Source organism: Lagopus leucura, unplaced genomic scaffold, assembly GCF_019238085.1.
Source record: "Lagopus leucura isolate 7727_CA_CO unplaced genomic scaffold, USGS_WTPT01 Super-Scaffold_100014, whole genome shotgun sequence".
Classification (NCBI taxonomy): domain Eukaryota; kingdom Metazoa; phylum Chordata; class Aves; order Galliformes; family Phasianidae; genus Lagopus; species Lagopus leucura.
Window position 1 is genome coordinate 3,924,261 of NW_024962268.1, and position 16,175 is coordinate 3,940,435.

Sequence of the window (16,175 nt, forward strand, 5' to 3'; positions counted from 1 at the left end):
CGCACCAAGAAACTTTTCTCTGGAATGTGGTTCTACCACTCATTCCCAGGCGCTCCTAACACTAAATGCCAAGTTAGGTCATACTACAAAGTTTGTTTTGAATCACAGAATCACAGGCGTTGAAAGAGACCTCAAGAGATCACCAAGTGCACCTCCCTGCTAAAGCAAGTACCCTACAATGGGCTGCAAAGGTAGGCATCCAGGCAGGTCTTTAATATCTCCATAGAAGGAGACTGCACAACCTCTCTGGGCATCCTGTTTCAGAGCTCTGTAACCCTTGCCATTACGAAGTTCTTCCACATGTTAGCATGGAACTTCCTACGTTAGAAGTTTTAGGCAGTTACTCCTTGTCCTGTTCCTATGCACCAGCAAGAAAAGCCTGGCCTCATCCTTTTGCCTCCCACCTGTCTTTGGATATTTATAGTATCAGATCCCCTCTCAGTCTTCCTTTCCCCAGGCTTAGAGACCCAGGTTACTCAGCCTTTCCTCATTATGGGAGATTCTCCAGGCACTTAATCATCTTCATGATCCACCACTGGATTCCTTCTAGGAGATCCCTGCCTGTCTTGAACGGGTGGAACCAGAACTGGACACAGTAGTCTAAATATGGCCTCACCAGAGCAAAGGACATTCAACCACTACATGTAACATGCTTTTAGTGGTCATGCTGACCTGCACTTCTTGTGCTATTCAGCAACTACACATCATTTCTGTGTACTTTTTTCAGGATTGCATATTATTCCTACTGAATAATATTACATACTTTTTAAGTTCTGCCTTACACAGCAGACTTAATGCTGCACTCTATATATCCTCATCAGTTCAGCATTTATTTACGCTGCACTCAATGGCCTGCAAGCATAGCTGGGTACACTAACAGCTAAGGCATGCAATCTGCTTTGTCTGCTCCAGCTGCTGTTTCTGGTGAAGCTCCACAGAGAATGACAGAAATGAATACACAAAGACAGATGTTCTCCTCATTAGCAGTTCACTTGCCCTGTGAGGGCAGGGTCTATTTCACAGTTATGTGCCAGCATACAATGCTGGGAGGAAGGTTAGCATATACTGTTATGAAACCTTAGAGTTATCACAAATGGTTTCACCTCTTAGCACTGTATACGGTAGGTCTGAGATGTGGAGGAACCTGATTCAAAAGCATGTCATTCTGCAGCCGCTCTGAAATCTTATGCTGATACTCTCTCAAAGCAGCGCTTCAGAGTGATGGAGAAGTAGATGTTACTCTCACTGTGCTCAAGGTGCATAAATAAATGTAAGCGAAACTACAGTTTACACAAACTCGGGCAAATTAACAAAACATTTATAAAGAGTATCCGACATAGCATCACACAAAAGGTACACTGTTGTTTTTTGTTGCTGTTAAGGAACACACTACAAAATTTTCAAACTAGAAAAACTAACATAAAAACCTTTCTTCAACAGTTCTGTTTCCTGTTTCAAAAAGCCATTCTGAAAGAACATAGTATACATAGTGTTCAAATGATCTTTCATGCAGATCAAGCGTTGTTCCCTTACCCACGTGTTTTCTTTCAGGGTTTGAATTTTGTTCAGAAAAGTCACTTAGGCCAAGATGAACAGAGTTCACTCTAGAACTCTTACCGGCAGATCCAACCAACAACATACTACATAGCTACAAAATTGTGTTTATTGAAAAAGTAACTTAGTTTTGATCAATGGCAGTTGTGTGAATTGGGCTCTACAAATCAACCTCAGGCAAATTGAGAAAGGTTTGGAATCAGCTCTTAATTTCATCTTGGGCTCAAAGATAAACAAGGAGTAATACTTGATAAAATTACAAATAAATTGCATCACAGGAAAAAAGTGACTTCGAAAAGGGTCATTCGGTCCACCTCCTCTTTCAGTACAGAGTTGATGCTATAATGGCTTGAAATTATTTCAGTTACAAGGTATTTCTGAAGTATTTATTAGCCCCTCACATTCCTTACATAGCTAACATTTAATGTGTATGTTGTTTCTTAATCTAAGCTTTTTTTTTTTTTAACCTTTTGTAGTTGATGTGAACTGGAAAAGCTTTTATTTTGCCTGAATGTGGAGCACACAGATGTTTCAGAACATCCTTTATTTGATGCATCTTGCAGTTAGAGAGAGGCTAGTTTGCATAAAGAGAACCTCAGCAAATCAGCAGTAGTAACAGAGCTACAGTCAAATAAAGTGTGAAATGGACCCAGTGCTAATACATATAAAGAGGGTACTGAAAAACTTCTAGGCTTCCAGCTTCACCGACTCTAGAATGGAACGTGCTTCTTTATACTCTTCAGCTTCTTCCAACTCTTTTTCATTTTCCTGGAATTAAAAACAAAATTTTAAATACTTCAAAAATAACTGACATTAGAATGGATTTAGGGAGGAAATACTGAAACACACGGGGCATTGAAAACACCAGTTTTACAGGATTCATAGCACAGGTAATTTCTTTTGTCCTATTTAAGGTGTGCTATAATAGCTGGCGTGTGAGAAGATCTGACTTATGTATACTTTCATTTTATTTTCTGAAATAAAAAACAAGGAAAGTGCAACTGGAAGCAATAACAGCAAGACTCAGAACAAGAACACCATTAGAAGAAAAAACCTTAAAAGAGTTTGATAATTGAAAAAAACACAACTACACAGTTTATTTTAACAAAAGCTTTGAAGGTGTGCTAAGAAAATAAAACAACGTCTAAAAGACTTCCAAATTCTTAACAATAATAGTAACTCTCCACATTTCTAATTTTAAGTTTGTGTAGCATGCAGTATATAGCTATATAGTATAATATAGTATAATATAGTATAGCATAGTATAATGCTATATACTATAGTATATAGTATATAGTATATAGCATTGCTTCTGCATGCTGCTGAAGCCTAGACAAGCTAACAGGCAAGTTACAAGTTGAGTGACAGAAGGATCCTAAATCTTGCCACATCTTGGGCATGCTACTCAAGGACAAGATGCTTTAAGCTTTCCATTCAGATGGGATTTGCATTTTAGCCATCAAATATGTTTGAAGCTTAATTTACAGTATGTATTTTAGCCTCACAGAAGCTTTTACCTGTGTGGTAGAATTCTTGGTTAAAACTCAGCTTTTAAATAAACAGAGTAATATCCAAGCCTAGTATATTTTTGGTCAGTCCATTTGTGTATTATTTATTCCCAAAGATATTCGTATGTTAAAAACACCCACCACAATAACAAGTAGCTTAACCAGTACTCAGCAACAGCTCAGCTGTTCTGTTTCTTGTGTGTAGCATAGTAAAAGCAGTAGACAAAATGTTCTGAATATTTCAGTTCACTACAGGACACACTAGAAAGACTACCTAAAGCGAGTGAACTCTTTTTTCCAGTCATGCAACGAGCACAGGAACTTGAGAGTTCATTCTAGCAGTTTAGTATTGAGGTGCATGTGGGGTATAAATCCAATTATAGACTGTCTCTAGTACACTAATACACAGAATTTTCACAGATGGAAGACCACGTCTACATAAGCAGATATCTCAGCTGGACTGCAGAGGTATGTTACAGGATGCCAGTCTTTGGACCTGCAAAAGGTAATTTTCAATCCAGTTCTGCTCTGATGCAATTGCACTGCAAACAAGCATGTTTATCCGTTTCCAACAAACAACTCCAGCATTTACTGGGAGGTGGGTTTTGATGCTATACTTACTAGTAGTTGAGTGAGATCTGCATGTGCAATTTCTAATCTCCGCTGACAGTCTGGAATCATCATTCGAGACTCTTGTAAAATCTCAACCTGTGACAATTGGAAGCCAGTGAAATCAGAATGTACTTCACAGAGGAATATTATTTTTAAAGATAACTCTTTACTCTGAAAAATTAGTAGCCAAATCATCATCCAGCATCACCCAGGAACTTCAGAAGAGTTGTACCTATTTTCTGAATAAAAGACATTCACTTAGCATAATTGCTTGAAACTCTGTTAATTTACAGGACAACATCATTTACTTTGTGCTTAATTAAATATAAAGCATTAAGCAGAAAACAGTATTTACCATATTTTCCCCATACAAAAAAGTACAACCTTGTAAGCTTTCCACACAACATTTGTTAAAAAAGGCTATTTAAAACAAACTTTATCCTGCTGTCTTGAAGCAGCTTCATCCAAAATGGGATCAGCTGGTTATATAAATATCTCCTGCATCTTTTGGGTAATAAAGAAAAACAGTGTTCAGATAATACCACATAGAGATAATTACTGCATGAAAAAAGTTATTGAGTTATTGATCACATTGTGTGCACGCCGCAGGAGGCTCTGACTGAAAGACAAAGGTAAAGAAAAATGAAAAGCAAAGACCAGCAGGCTCATATTTTTGATGCTTATCATGCATAAAAAGTTATTACTTATCCTTGTGCTTCATTTTAGGAGAAAGATTATTCTCACCATGCACTTTGAACAAAATTACTAAACTGGCACCCCACTGAATCTGAACACCTAAAGAAAATAACTTCAGATTTATATAAGGGAACATTTATTTCATGGACCGTTTCTGGATCTGAAATCTAACCATTGAGAAGAAAGGATGTGCAGAGTTGTTTGGGAGAGTTTAATCTGTTTAGAAATGAAAACTGGTTAGTTAGATATTTAAATATGAACCCTCTTTCTGTGTTCCTGATAACCTGCAATATAAGGTGTTCACATCAAATAGCTCATTACGTTCTATCATTCTTGTGCTCTAATTTCCCTTTTGCTGTACTGAAGGGAGTCAAAGGGAATACTGTCATCACATATTGGAAGAAAAGCTGTGGCTAAGAACGTTCTATGTGTACCAGAAGGCCTTTTGTTGTAAAACATAACCTTCATGTACTTAAGTGTCATATGTTTAAGCTTTTTGTTCAATGATTTTTTTTACAAAAACACTGTTTTTCACTGATTTTTATCAGTGTTTTTAACTTCCTTTCACAGAATTTAGGGCAAAATTCATAAAATCTTAATGGTTGTAAAGACCACTAAGATCATCTAGTCCAACCACCATCAGCCCCCTCACCATCACAGCACTAAACTATGCCACTCAGTGCAATACCTACCCTTTTCTTAAAGACCTTCAGGAACAGTGATTCCACCACCTCCTTGGGCAGCCTGTTCAATACCTCACCACTCTTCCTGAGAAAAAAAAAATTCCTAATGTCCAACCTGAACCTTCCCTGGCACAACTTACCTCTTGTTCTATTGCTAGTTACCCAGAAGAGGCTGACCTCCACCTTGCTACAACCTCCAGATTTGTTAAAGCAAGGTAGGTGACAGACATTAGAGTTAAGCACCCACAAATCCTAATTCTCATTAATATTAGTTTTCTTCTAAGCATTCGTAGAGTCGCAATGGTTGGAAAAGATGTCTAAAAGCATTTAGTCCAACCAGGCACCTGCCATCAATGCTGCCTACTAAACCATGTCCATACATACATCTACGGTTTCCTCATCTCCAGGGACGAATACAGGTTTGGAGTGTATTAAAAATAAGATAAAACACTCTGCATATTACACTTGGAGCAGTAAACAAATAAAGGCTTGTAACTGCTGCAGAATTAGGTGTGTCAAACTACATGAGATGATGACTTTTGCTTTGTGTATCACAACTTGGTTCTCTAAAAAATGCCTACACGAGTTAGAATGTCCACAGGTGATTGAGGTGACATTGCTAACTTCTTGTGTACTTTAAAGCTGCTAGCTAATGCGAAAAGTAGTGATTTATTTTATACATGCCACTGAGTCAGCAATCTGAAGTAAAAACATACAAATTTAGAATCTGAGTGCTGTAGTCCTGGTTGCTGTAAGCGAAGAACAGAACTACTCCTGTCATTCAGTTTAAAAAAGAATGACTGAGATCAAAAAGGCTACCTGAGTTTTATTTGCATTTGCCTGCAGTTAGGCAATAATATGAAATGGAAAAAAGATAAAGACTGGAATTACATACAGTAGGTGCAGAGAGTTGGAGAATGGAGCAGAGATTCCCCACTCCTTGTGGAACCAAGATTAATTACCAAACTACTTATGAAACTTTGATAACTTCTGTACAAACCCTTTTTTTTCCCCAGTAATACTGATTGTCCTTGATAAATGTTTTACTGTTGCAAACATATATAACAAAACAGAGTGAACAACTCAAATAATTAGATACGCCTAGGTTAAAGAAATAGTGTTTGCTAACAGTTATGAAAATTAAAGAACAGCTCTCTCTTCTCCCCCAGCACACTCTAAAAGCTTTCTGACTCAACTTTAAGAAGTTTAAACTGTAAGTATGTCACAGAGGAAATTTTTACATGAAACTGATCTAACTGCAGACAGCCATAAACATCTTTCAGATTTCTGTGAATTACAGTACTAAACAGAGGTATCAAAAAATTGTAGTATCTGAAGTGCATTTAAATAAATTATTAAGGTAAAGCAATAAAGCACAAAAATGTACAGATAGAAGCAAATTGAATATGTTGTCAATAAGTGCACATAAGACCGGAAGAGTTACTGTGACTACATTGAGAATGATGTCCCAATTCCTTTAATAGTATTGAAAAAAACAGTTATATCTTTTCAAAGAACCACAGTTCCAATCCATTATTTTTCAGGACTGAGCTCATTTTGCTAAGGGAGCAGATGTTTGGCATCTTACAAAGGAAAGCAGTCTTCTCAGAAGTGATGGAGCTTTCTAACTGCTGGACTGTATGTAACCTATCTACTAAACACGATGTGGATTTTTCATTAATTGGATCAAATGTCAAAGAACTGACGTGCGTAATGCAATATCAATAGCATTTAGTCTGTTTTCCATAAATTCCACATTGCAGTGACTCATAAAGCAGGACTAGAAACAGAAAAGCCAAAGAGATGTTAACACGCCAACCTATCATTTGATTGAGTGGAAGGGCACCATAACAATAATCAGAAAAACATTTTACACATTCAAAATAAGTACTCAGGCTAAACATGGCTCCATAGAAAAAAACTGAGACTCTGAACATAAGCTGAGCTTTAGACATAAGCAGCTTTGATTTTAAGAGGTCCCGTAATAGAAGCTCAGTGGCAATATTTCAGCTTACCTAGGCAGATCAGAACTATTTATGAACATCAATACCAAGAATTCTGTAACAGGAAGCAGTTTTGCCCAGCCTAACTGACCTATACTGTATAACTGGGACAGGTTTTATAAGCTTCAAGGAGGTTCAAGCAGCTTTTGTTTTTCTTTTAAGCTGACCCACAACAAAATAAGAGATTTAGACATATGCAGATCCACAAACAGTTTGAAAACAAGAAAACTCCTGTGGGGCTGTCATTCCTTGATCTTAGAAGAGAGATAGTCTAATTAGCTATTAGGTCACAAGTTACGATGACAATAATGCTTGGTATAAAAGGAGTGGTGTTCTAAACATACAAGGCTAAGAAAATCAAGAATGTGAATGAGTAATATATAGATATATATGAATTATATGAACACATGAATATGCATGTGCACGTGTTCATTTAAGTACTGCCTTACAATCATACAATCTTTGACTGTTGCACAAATGAAAACAAATAATAACATACAATGGGTTAGGTTGGAAGGGACTTCTGAAGATCATCTAGACTAAACCCCCATTCAAGCACAGTGGCACAAAGAAGATCACAGGACCACCTGGACTTCTGAGTTTCTCCAAGGAGGAAACTCCACAATCTCTCCGGGCAATCTGTGCCAGTGTTCAATCACCTGCACAACACAGAATTACTCCCTGATGTTTACACAGAACCTCTTACGTTTCAGTTTGTGTCCCCTGCCATTTGTCCTGGCACTGAGCACTGCTGAAAAGTGCCTTGTTCTGTCTTCTTTGTATCTTTCCCTAATGTATTACAGACACTGGTGAGATCCTTCTAGACTCTCAGACTTTCAGCTCTCAGCTTCTTGTCACAGGAGAGGAGCTGCAGGCCCTCTACCATCTTGAAGTCACTTTATTGGACTCCCTCCAGCATTCTCATGCCTCTCTTGTAATAGGGGCCCAGAACTAGACACATCACACTGGGTGAACTGTGCCAGTGCACAGAAGAGGGGAGAGATTGCTTCCCTTAACCTGCTGGCAGTGTTTTGCCTAATGCAGCTGAAGATACTATTAATCTTCTTTGTGGGAAAGGTATTTTTTCTTAACTGTTTCAGGAAATAGTCTGCTTTCCTCTCAACACAGCAAGAAAAATACTGCTGTTTCCATTAATATGTGAGGAAAAATGGTATTAGCAAGACTGTATGTACTCTGTCACGCAGATATTAAATTCTTTGTCAAGTCCATTAGATTTTTAATTCATCTGGAAATGACACTGCATGAGAAGTAATAGTTATCTTGCAGATCCAGATTAATTAAAAAAATGAAAATGTATTATCAGTAAAAATGCTCACAGATAACAAAAACTCCAAAGATGACCTACAGTCCCACTGAGAGGAAACAAAAGTAGGTAATTCAGATATTTTGCATCTTCTCATGCCTTGATGTAAAAGCACTAGGTACAAAAGGATGTTATTTGTGCACAGGACCAAACAGTAGTCACAGAAACACTGGAAACAGCTGGTTTCTAACATAAGTCACTGATAAGTGACAGCAGCATAAAGCTGCTTACAGATGAAGAAGAATAACAATACCCCGTACAGTACAACTGCATTACTTCCTACAGTCAGAAGCATTAATAACCTTTTACAGAAACTAAATTCAGGATATGAATTTAGAAGAATACTTTGGAAGTTATTTGACTTTTTCGCCAAATTTTCATATAAAATACTTGAGCTCAGTTTATAATGTCTGTTTTCAATTTAGTACCTTATTAAGATACATAAAACTTCCTCCTTTTCTCTCATAACCTTTTTTTTCCCATAAAATACTGTTCTTTTATTACATTTTTTTTTCTGCCAATTTGAGTCATAAATAGTTCTATTTTTGAATTTTTCATCCACATCTAGACAAAAAAAAAAGTAATAAGAAGAGTGCTTTTTTTTGTTTGTTTGTTTTTGTTTTTGTTTTGTTTTTAATCAACTGTAATTAACAGGAAAGAAAGGACTTCCCTGCTCCATAATGCTAGAGATTCTTTCCTGAGATACGCAACATAGCTCTTGCCACTGTTCTACAGAAGAACTGACACTGACACTTTGTTACAGTGCAGACACATGCTGAAGTCTGCCCATGCCTTATGAACAGCATCACTCATTTCAAAGTAAAACTTTCAGTAGTCACTTCCAAGCTGTTAACCCTAATTTTACTGCACAGTTCTAAGAAAGCTAAGTGAGAATAGTTGTACATTAAAAGGTACACAAAGGATCAAGAATTTTAAGCATTCCTGCACCAAATATGGGTTTATCTGTCTAAGCATATGTGTTTCAACTGATAAATCAGCTAAAATAGTACTTTAAGTTATACCTGTAGTCTCAAATGGTTGAATTGATTCCTATCTTCTCCCTTTAAGTTTCAAGAAAATCCTTAGGAATAGTCAGCAAGAATTCACCAAAGGGATATCCTTCTTAACCAACTCGCTCAGCTTCTTTGATAAAATCACCAGCCCGGTGGACTGGGAGCTGTATTTTCTACTTGGACTCAGCAGGGCCTTTGACACTGTCCCCCACAACACCCCGACAGAGAAGCTGTTGAAATATGAGCTGAATGTGCAGCCAGAGAGGCGGATCAAAAACTGGCTGAACAGCTGGACTTGAGAGGGTAGCAATCAGTGTTGTAAAGTCTAACTGGAGGCCTTTAGAAATGAGCAGAGTACTTCAGGGGTTAATACTGGGTCCAGTTCTGTTTAAGATCTTCATTAATCTGGATAGTGGGACAGAGCACACCCTTGGTAAGTTGTAGACAGTACTAGAAGACAGACAGATACCTGAGAAAGTTGTGTTACCATTCAGAGGGACCTTAACAGGCTCAAGAAATGGGCTGGCAGAAATGAAGTTCTACAAAGAGAAGTGCAGAGTCATGCAGGTAGGGAGGAACAACCCCAGGCACCAGGGCTTGTTAGGGGCCACCCAGACAGAATGATGCTCTGAAGAAAAAGACCTGGGGGTCCAAAGAGCAGTGCAGCTTTGCCACTAAGAGGCTTACCAGTATCCAGGGCTGCCTTAGACTAACTGCTGCCAGCAGGTTGAGGGACATGATCCTTTGTGCTCTACTCAGCCACACCTGAAGTGCTGCATCCAATTCTGTGCTCCTCATTACAAGAGAGATGTGAAATTATTAGAGAGCCCAACAAAGGGCCACAAAAATGATGAATTGGAACGTGTATCCTACAAGGAGCAGCTGAGTGGGGGTGCTGGGACTGTTCAGCATAGAGAAGATTCTGAGGGGATCGTACCAGTGTCTGTAAAAATCTGAAAAGAGGGTACAAAGATGGCAGATTCAGGCTCTTTTCTGTGGTGCCCAATGGCAGCGTAACAGGCAATGGGCACAAACTGAAACATAAGAGGTAAACATCAGGAAGCACTTCTTTATTGTGCAGGTGATGGAGCAGTGAGTTTAGACCATATAATCTCCACAAGTCCATTCCACCCTTTCCATTCTGTGATACTGTGATCCCCCAAATACTACTTTTCCTTACTGAAACAAATACTATAACCATATTTGAAAATAAATTGACATTAAGAATTATTACCTAAAACCATTTCCTGAATATGTAACTTCAGAAGTACTGAAGAACTTCTCAAAATTCAAAATCCATCCAAAATATATCTTTTTTTGAGCAAACTCTCCTGATACGATACAATTTTGATTAGTGAATCAGATTTGACTCTATTACAAGAGTACTCATTCTTTCTAGGCTTCCAGGTTCTTCATGACATAAAGACTTTCAGTCTGCAGTAGTGATATAATAGAACAGATACCATTGGAGGACTTGCATTAAAGTGAATCAGGCAATTGTGAATGAATTGAGACTGTTCACTCTGAAGTTTTCTGTACCACTCTCTGAGAATGCCTTCAAGTACCATGTGACATTTCATTTCACAACAAAGATTTACAGACTTTGTTGGTTTTGACTTTGATGATTTCTTGCTTATCACTGAAGAAATATCATGGTATAGTCAAATAATTGTTAACACCAGCAGATCTTCAGGAAGACTTACTTGGGATTCTCAGCCAGTGGTGAGGCAGAGACAGCTTACATTTATAAATACAACATCTTCCAGAAATTCCATGCTTGTGTTTCTCTTCTGTATCACAGTGAAAACAAGACAAGACATATGCACATGGAGTGAAATCTGATTTTATGACTTTGTTCTAAAACGACTTTCTCTTATCTTTTTTGTTGTTGTTTTTTATTTTTATATTTAATATTACATTGTTCTAAGACAACTGGGAAAACAGGAGGTTTTGTAAGGTGAGGCTGGACTCATGTCAGGTGAAACCTGCTTACAGGTAAAAATAATTTTAATGTAGTTTCAGTTAAGAATTAAGAAAAACGATCTAGGAAATGCTTGGGAAAAGACATGGTTAAAATATAAATTTATATAAAACAATTAAAGCCAGGAGTTATATAAGAATAATAAAATAAAATATTTGGTTAAAAGAATGTAAAGGTTGAAATAAATGTAGGCATGCCAAACTGCTGTAAAGAATGTAAGTGAATCCCCCAAACCCGAGCTTTCTTCTCACTGACAGGGAAACTTGGCAATCCTCTGTCTTCTGAAGGGGCAGGTACCAACTGTCTGACATCACTGTCCTTTGCAAGAAACCTTCTAAAAAAAAATAATCAGTTCATACTGTAATAATGACTCCAAATCACATTCTTGAGCACATTAAAACTAAAGTGTGGATCCTGCTTATTAGTGCCTTCATAACAGTGGTAACTACTAGGAGCAGGTGCACACCTATTGCTCTCTCTTAGAGATCTGTGTTTTTTAAACAGTGATATTAGCGTAGACCAGAATTGAAAGGTTTCTTTGTGTTAACAAGCCTTCTCACTTTACAGTAACATTTGCACTTATCACTAAGCACTTATGTTAGCTCAGTACATCCAGAACATTCATTTTCAGATTGCCAGTAGATCTGAGAAAGAGTCTGAGACAGCCTGATACACAGTGTTAGCAATGGCCTTTCTGATACCAAGTGCTAACCGATACACAATCTCCTTATAATTAAACAGTTTTGAAGGGCAGGAAGTTTTTTCTATAAATGTATGCTGTGACTTCTGTAATTGGCAGGTTTTAGTTTGGAGCAGCCTGGGAAGAAAAAAAAGTACAGGAGTTTCTTTTGTTTAAGACTCATTAAATCAAAGCAAAAAAGAATTGTACAAGTTTTAGTATGGTTTACCTGCTTTTTTATTCCATAGTCATCACATGCTTCAGCTTTCATTTTTTCAATCTTCTCTTCTTGTTGTTTTGCTTCTTTTTCATACATAACTTTCTCTTTTGCCAATCTGCAATTACACCAAGTGATTGTGTCAGTGTGATTCCATCACAGCAAGAAGTTGCACTATTGATGGCAATATTCCTGTTACCCCAAAAGCTGCAGCCATGTAACATAATACATGACCTTATATGACAAGAAAGGTTCTTAATCACTGCAAAGAAGTGCATCTAGGAAATGCTGAACTATAATATCTAATAATTCTTATAAAAATTATTTAAATAAAAATATTTTAAAATATTCTTTGTGGGCTTATCTACATATGTAGATCATTCCAAAAGTAAGCTTCCTATTTGTTTCCACAGAAACACGAACCAAGAGCACAATAAGACTATTTGATAGAGCAAACTCAGCTAGAAAACACTATTTTCAACAGTTACTACCATCTGCTATGCATTCTCATCAGTGATAAGCAAGGGCCTGCACAATGCACTCACAGAAATGTGTACCATTGGGCTCATACTTGGGAGCAGGATGCTTTTTGCACGAGCTTATATTCAAGAGTAATGTATGTTTTCTGCCCTTCTTATATTGCCAACAGAGATAAATGCAACATACAGCTAAAAATATGTGCAGCAAATTTCCGTTTTGCTTTATCAGTAAAGTTTGATGTTATTAAGCAAAAGCAAACCATGAATACCACTTACACTGGCCAATGTAAAAACACATGCAAGTCTTAAATGTGGATAAGCCACCAACAAAACTGGTGTCTTCAAAAATTAACTTTGAGAACAATAGTTGAAGTCCATTAGACTAATTTGAAATTCAGTTTTGGATTCAAAGCGAGCATTTTCCACAGGCATAAGCAAATGATGAACAACAACAACAACAAAATACTGAAGGTCGAAAGGGAAGATTAAGGTCTAAACTGATGCCCTGCAGTAATAGTAACATAGTAATTCCATTATCAAGCTTAATTATTTGTTGTTATTGCAATTTTGTTCTTACATCTCCCACTTTGTTACATATGTTCATTAGGTATATATTGGATTATATAATTCTAGAATTCACACCAAAACATCCTTCAGGATTGGGAGAACAACGAAGTAATGATCAGCTAATTCAGAACCAAAATGAACACCAGGATGCTACTACAAACCTGAAAGCATGGCAATGAAAATCTTTTGCCTAACAAGGGCAATCATCAGATCAGCCCAGAGTAGATAAGACTGTTTAAGAAGAACTTAATAGCCAAAAGAACATAATCAGATCCAGGAAGCAAAGAATGTATTATACAAATGAAAAGAGAATAAATAAAGGTCTTGTAGAGAGCTTCATGGTCACGTTAGCACATCAGAGCAAATTAATTCCTAATTTGTCACAGTTAAGTGCTCCACTAGAAGTGCCACTGAGGACAGTCAGTTCAGAATGGCAGGATAAGAACACTTTGTGAACTGAAACCACCACTGTCCTGATAGTATAATATAGCAATAACCCTCCCTGATTTTTTCATAATCAAAAATTGTTCTGCCAAAATAGTTTTATGCTATTGTTCCAAAAGTTGATTTAAGTTGGGCTGTGGCAACACATCTCTGACCTAGATTAAACACCCGTGGAATCACTCCAGAGAGGGTCTTCAAGCCTTATAAAGAACCTTCAGCCACGTGTAGGGTGTGTAATCTAGGCACTGTCTACGCCAGCTTCTAGAAGTCAGCCAAGTACCAGCTTTGAAAAGTAGTACTGGGGAAAGATAGCACCCTAATTACCAATAATAAAGACACTAAATCAGTGACTGTAATTCTAGCTACTGTAACTAGTTCCAATATTAGCATCAGTAAATATTGATTTAATAGAGGATGAGTTAATTGTTTGATCAAGGTTGGTTGATTTAATTCAAGGCAACATTGTTTGCTTTGCTATTTTTAGATTCCAGAAAAGAGTTAGTCTCGATCAACATCTGAGATCTTTTTGAATGACATCAGCAAATTCCCTTGAGTGAGCGAGGGGTAGAGACAATAAAACACAGGCTTTATGTTGGTCCTGTTAGTAAGATGTATGTATTTATTACTGAAACTAAAGACAATTTGTACCACTAAGCAAAGCTTTGAATATTTTTTTAAACCTAAAATAAAGGGCAAAGTGTTAGTTAAGTTTTCACTTCATGTTTTTCATGCACACGTCTCCCTCTCAATATATTAACTTCTCAGTTTGACAGCTACTCAACGTTGCTGACTTTTACTTAAAGGGAAAGGACTGAATATTCTGTTTCAGTTTAGAACTAAATTTAACTTAATTTTTTCGCCCACCCTTCTCAGGCCTGGGTACTTACAAATTAGATCTGTATTTATGTATCTACTCCTATTTCTGCAGAAACTGTACATTTCAGAAGCAGAACTTGAAATACTCTGTTTCCAAAACATTAAATCTGAAATATTATACTGTTTTCTGCATCAGATTTTCTATATTCTCCACTGCAATTTGTTGAGTAATGAAAATTTTCCAATTTAACTTTCCATTCACCATGCATGCAATGGAAGGACTAATGCTAATACTATTTTAAAAGTTCTCATTCTAAAACACTTTCCCACAGTGGATTCTTAGTCTAAATGCCATGAAGAAATTTCTACTGAATATGTAACTACTAGAAGATGATAAATAAAATCAATAGCTTTCTTTCAAAAGGTAAATGAAATTTTACAGTGGAGTTAATACTATCCCTTAGAAACTTGTTCATTGAAAATTTCACCAAAATTCTGCACAGAAATACCAACATGATACTTTCTGTTGTTGCTTTCCCGTTGTTTTGTTTTCCCTCTGAAGTATTAAAATGGATACTAATTCAGAATCTTTTATATCTGGAATGATTATACAGGAAAATGGAGTAAGAGCAGCTCAGTAGATGTTGTGAAATCCCAGATTATAACATACTGGATTTCAATAACACAGATAATCTACAGAAGATCAAAAGCCCTACAGCCATGTAACTCACAACAGATGTAACTTCAGCAGATTTTATGCAATGTCCTAAGAAATATAAGTTTCAGCGTGCTACCAAACTCCAAAAATAATAGAAGGAAACAATGGAGATTACTTCTTATCATACCTATACTTATCATACATACTAAGCTTTTATTCATGGAATGCAATTCCTTGAAGTATCATCATGTTTTCAAACAATTCTGTCAACAAGTACCCGTTTAAAAACCCACAGCAAGCCTCATTTCAGATACACAATACCTCACACAGTATAATAGCTCTGTAAATACACCAAACATTTATCACCAAAAGGATCTATACATTGTAAAGCACACTGTTCAGTATTGTCAGCTCTAACCAGTATGCTCAAATCTGATTGCAAAAGTTAGGAATGTAAGCCTAGATTCTAGGATGTGTTCTTTTCCTTTTCTTCTTTAAAGTAAAAAAAATATAAGAACAAAGAAACAAACAAAATCCTATTTTTCAGCAATACTGTATGAACAGAAGTCAGATAGGCACCAATATGACAGATGGGTATGCAACACCCATAAAATATTTACGTTGTTCACAAAAAGAAATTCTCATCCTCCACACAGTCCAAATAAAACACCTTTTTGTATGCCATAGTACACATCCTCTCAGTGGCCTTAAAATGCTGTTGCATTTTGCAAATTTTTCTGAAGTATGATGATAGCAGTTGGTATGCATTCAATAAGTGGAAATGAAATCACTACATACGTTGTCTAACAGAACCTTAAGTAAAACAAGAGCAACTTAAAATGTGAACAAAATGTACGGGAGAAGTAAGAATATCAAGGACTAAGACATTTAATCTTTCAGTGTTTTGTTTACATTTATCTGTGTTACAATTAAGCAATAAC

At 36.8% G+C, this 16,175-nt stretch overlaps 1 protein-coding gene across 1 annotated transcript in view; it reads right to left on the bottom strand.

Annotated features, from left to right (window-relative positions):
- Nucleotides 1–1,297: 1,297 nt before the first annotated feature.
- The window catches only part of TBCA (tubulin folding cofactor A), a 32,848-nt gene continuing 17,970 nt past the window's right edge, over nucleotides 1,298–16,175 (bottom strand). The window contains exons 2-4 of the mRNA XM_042875267.1: nucleotides 12,283–12,388; nucleotides 3,684–3,770; nucleotides 1,298–2,322 (exon numbers count right to left, since the gene is read on the bottom strand). Of these exons, the coding sequence (XP_042731201.1) occupies nucleotides 2,242–2,322; nucleotides 3,684–3,770; nucleotides 12,283–12,388 (274 nt within the window). The 3' untranslated portion in view covers nucleotides 1,298–2,241. The remainder of the gene's footprint in view (nucleotides 2,323–3,683; nucleotides 3,771–12,282; nucleotides 12,389–16,175) is intronic.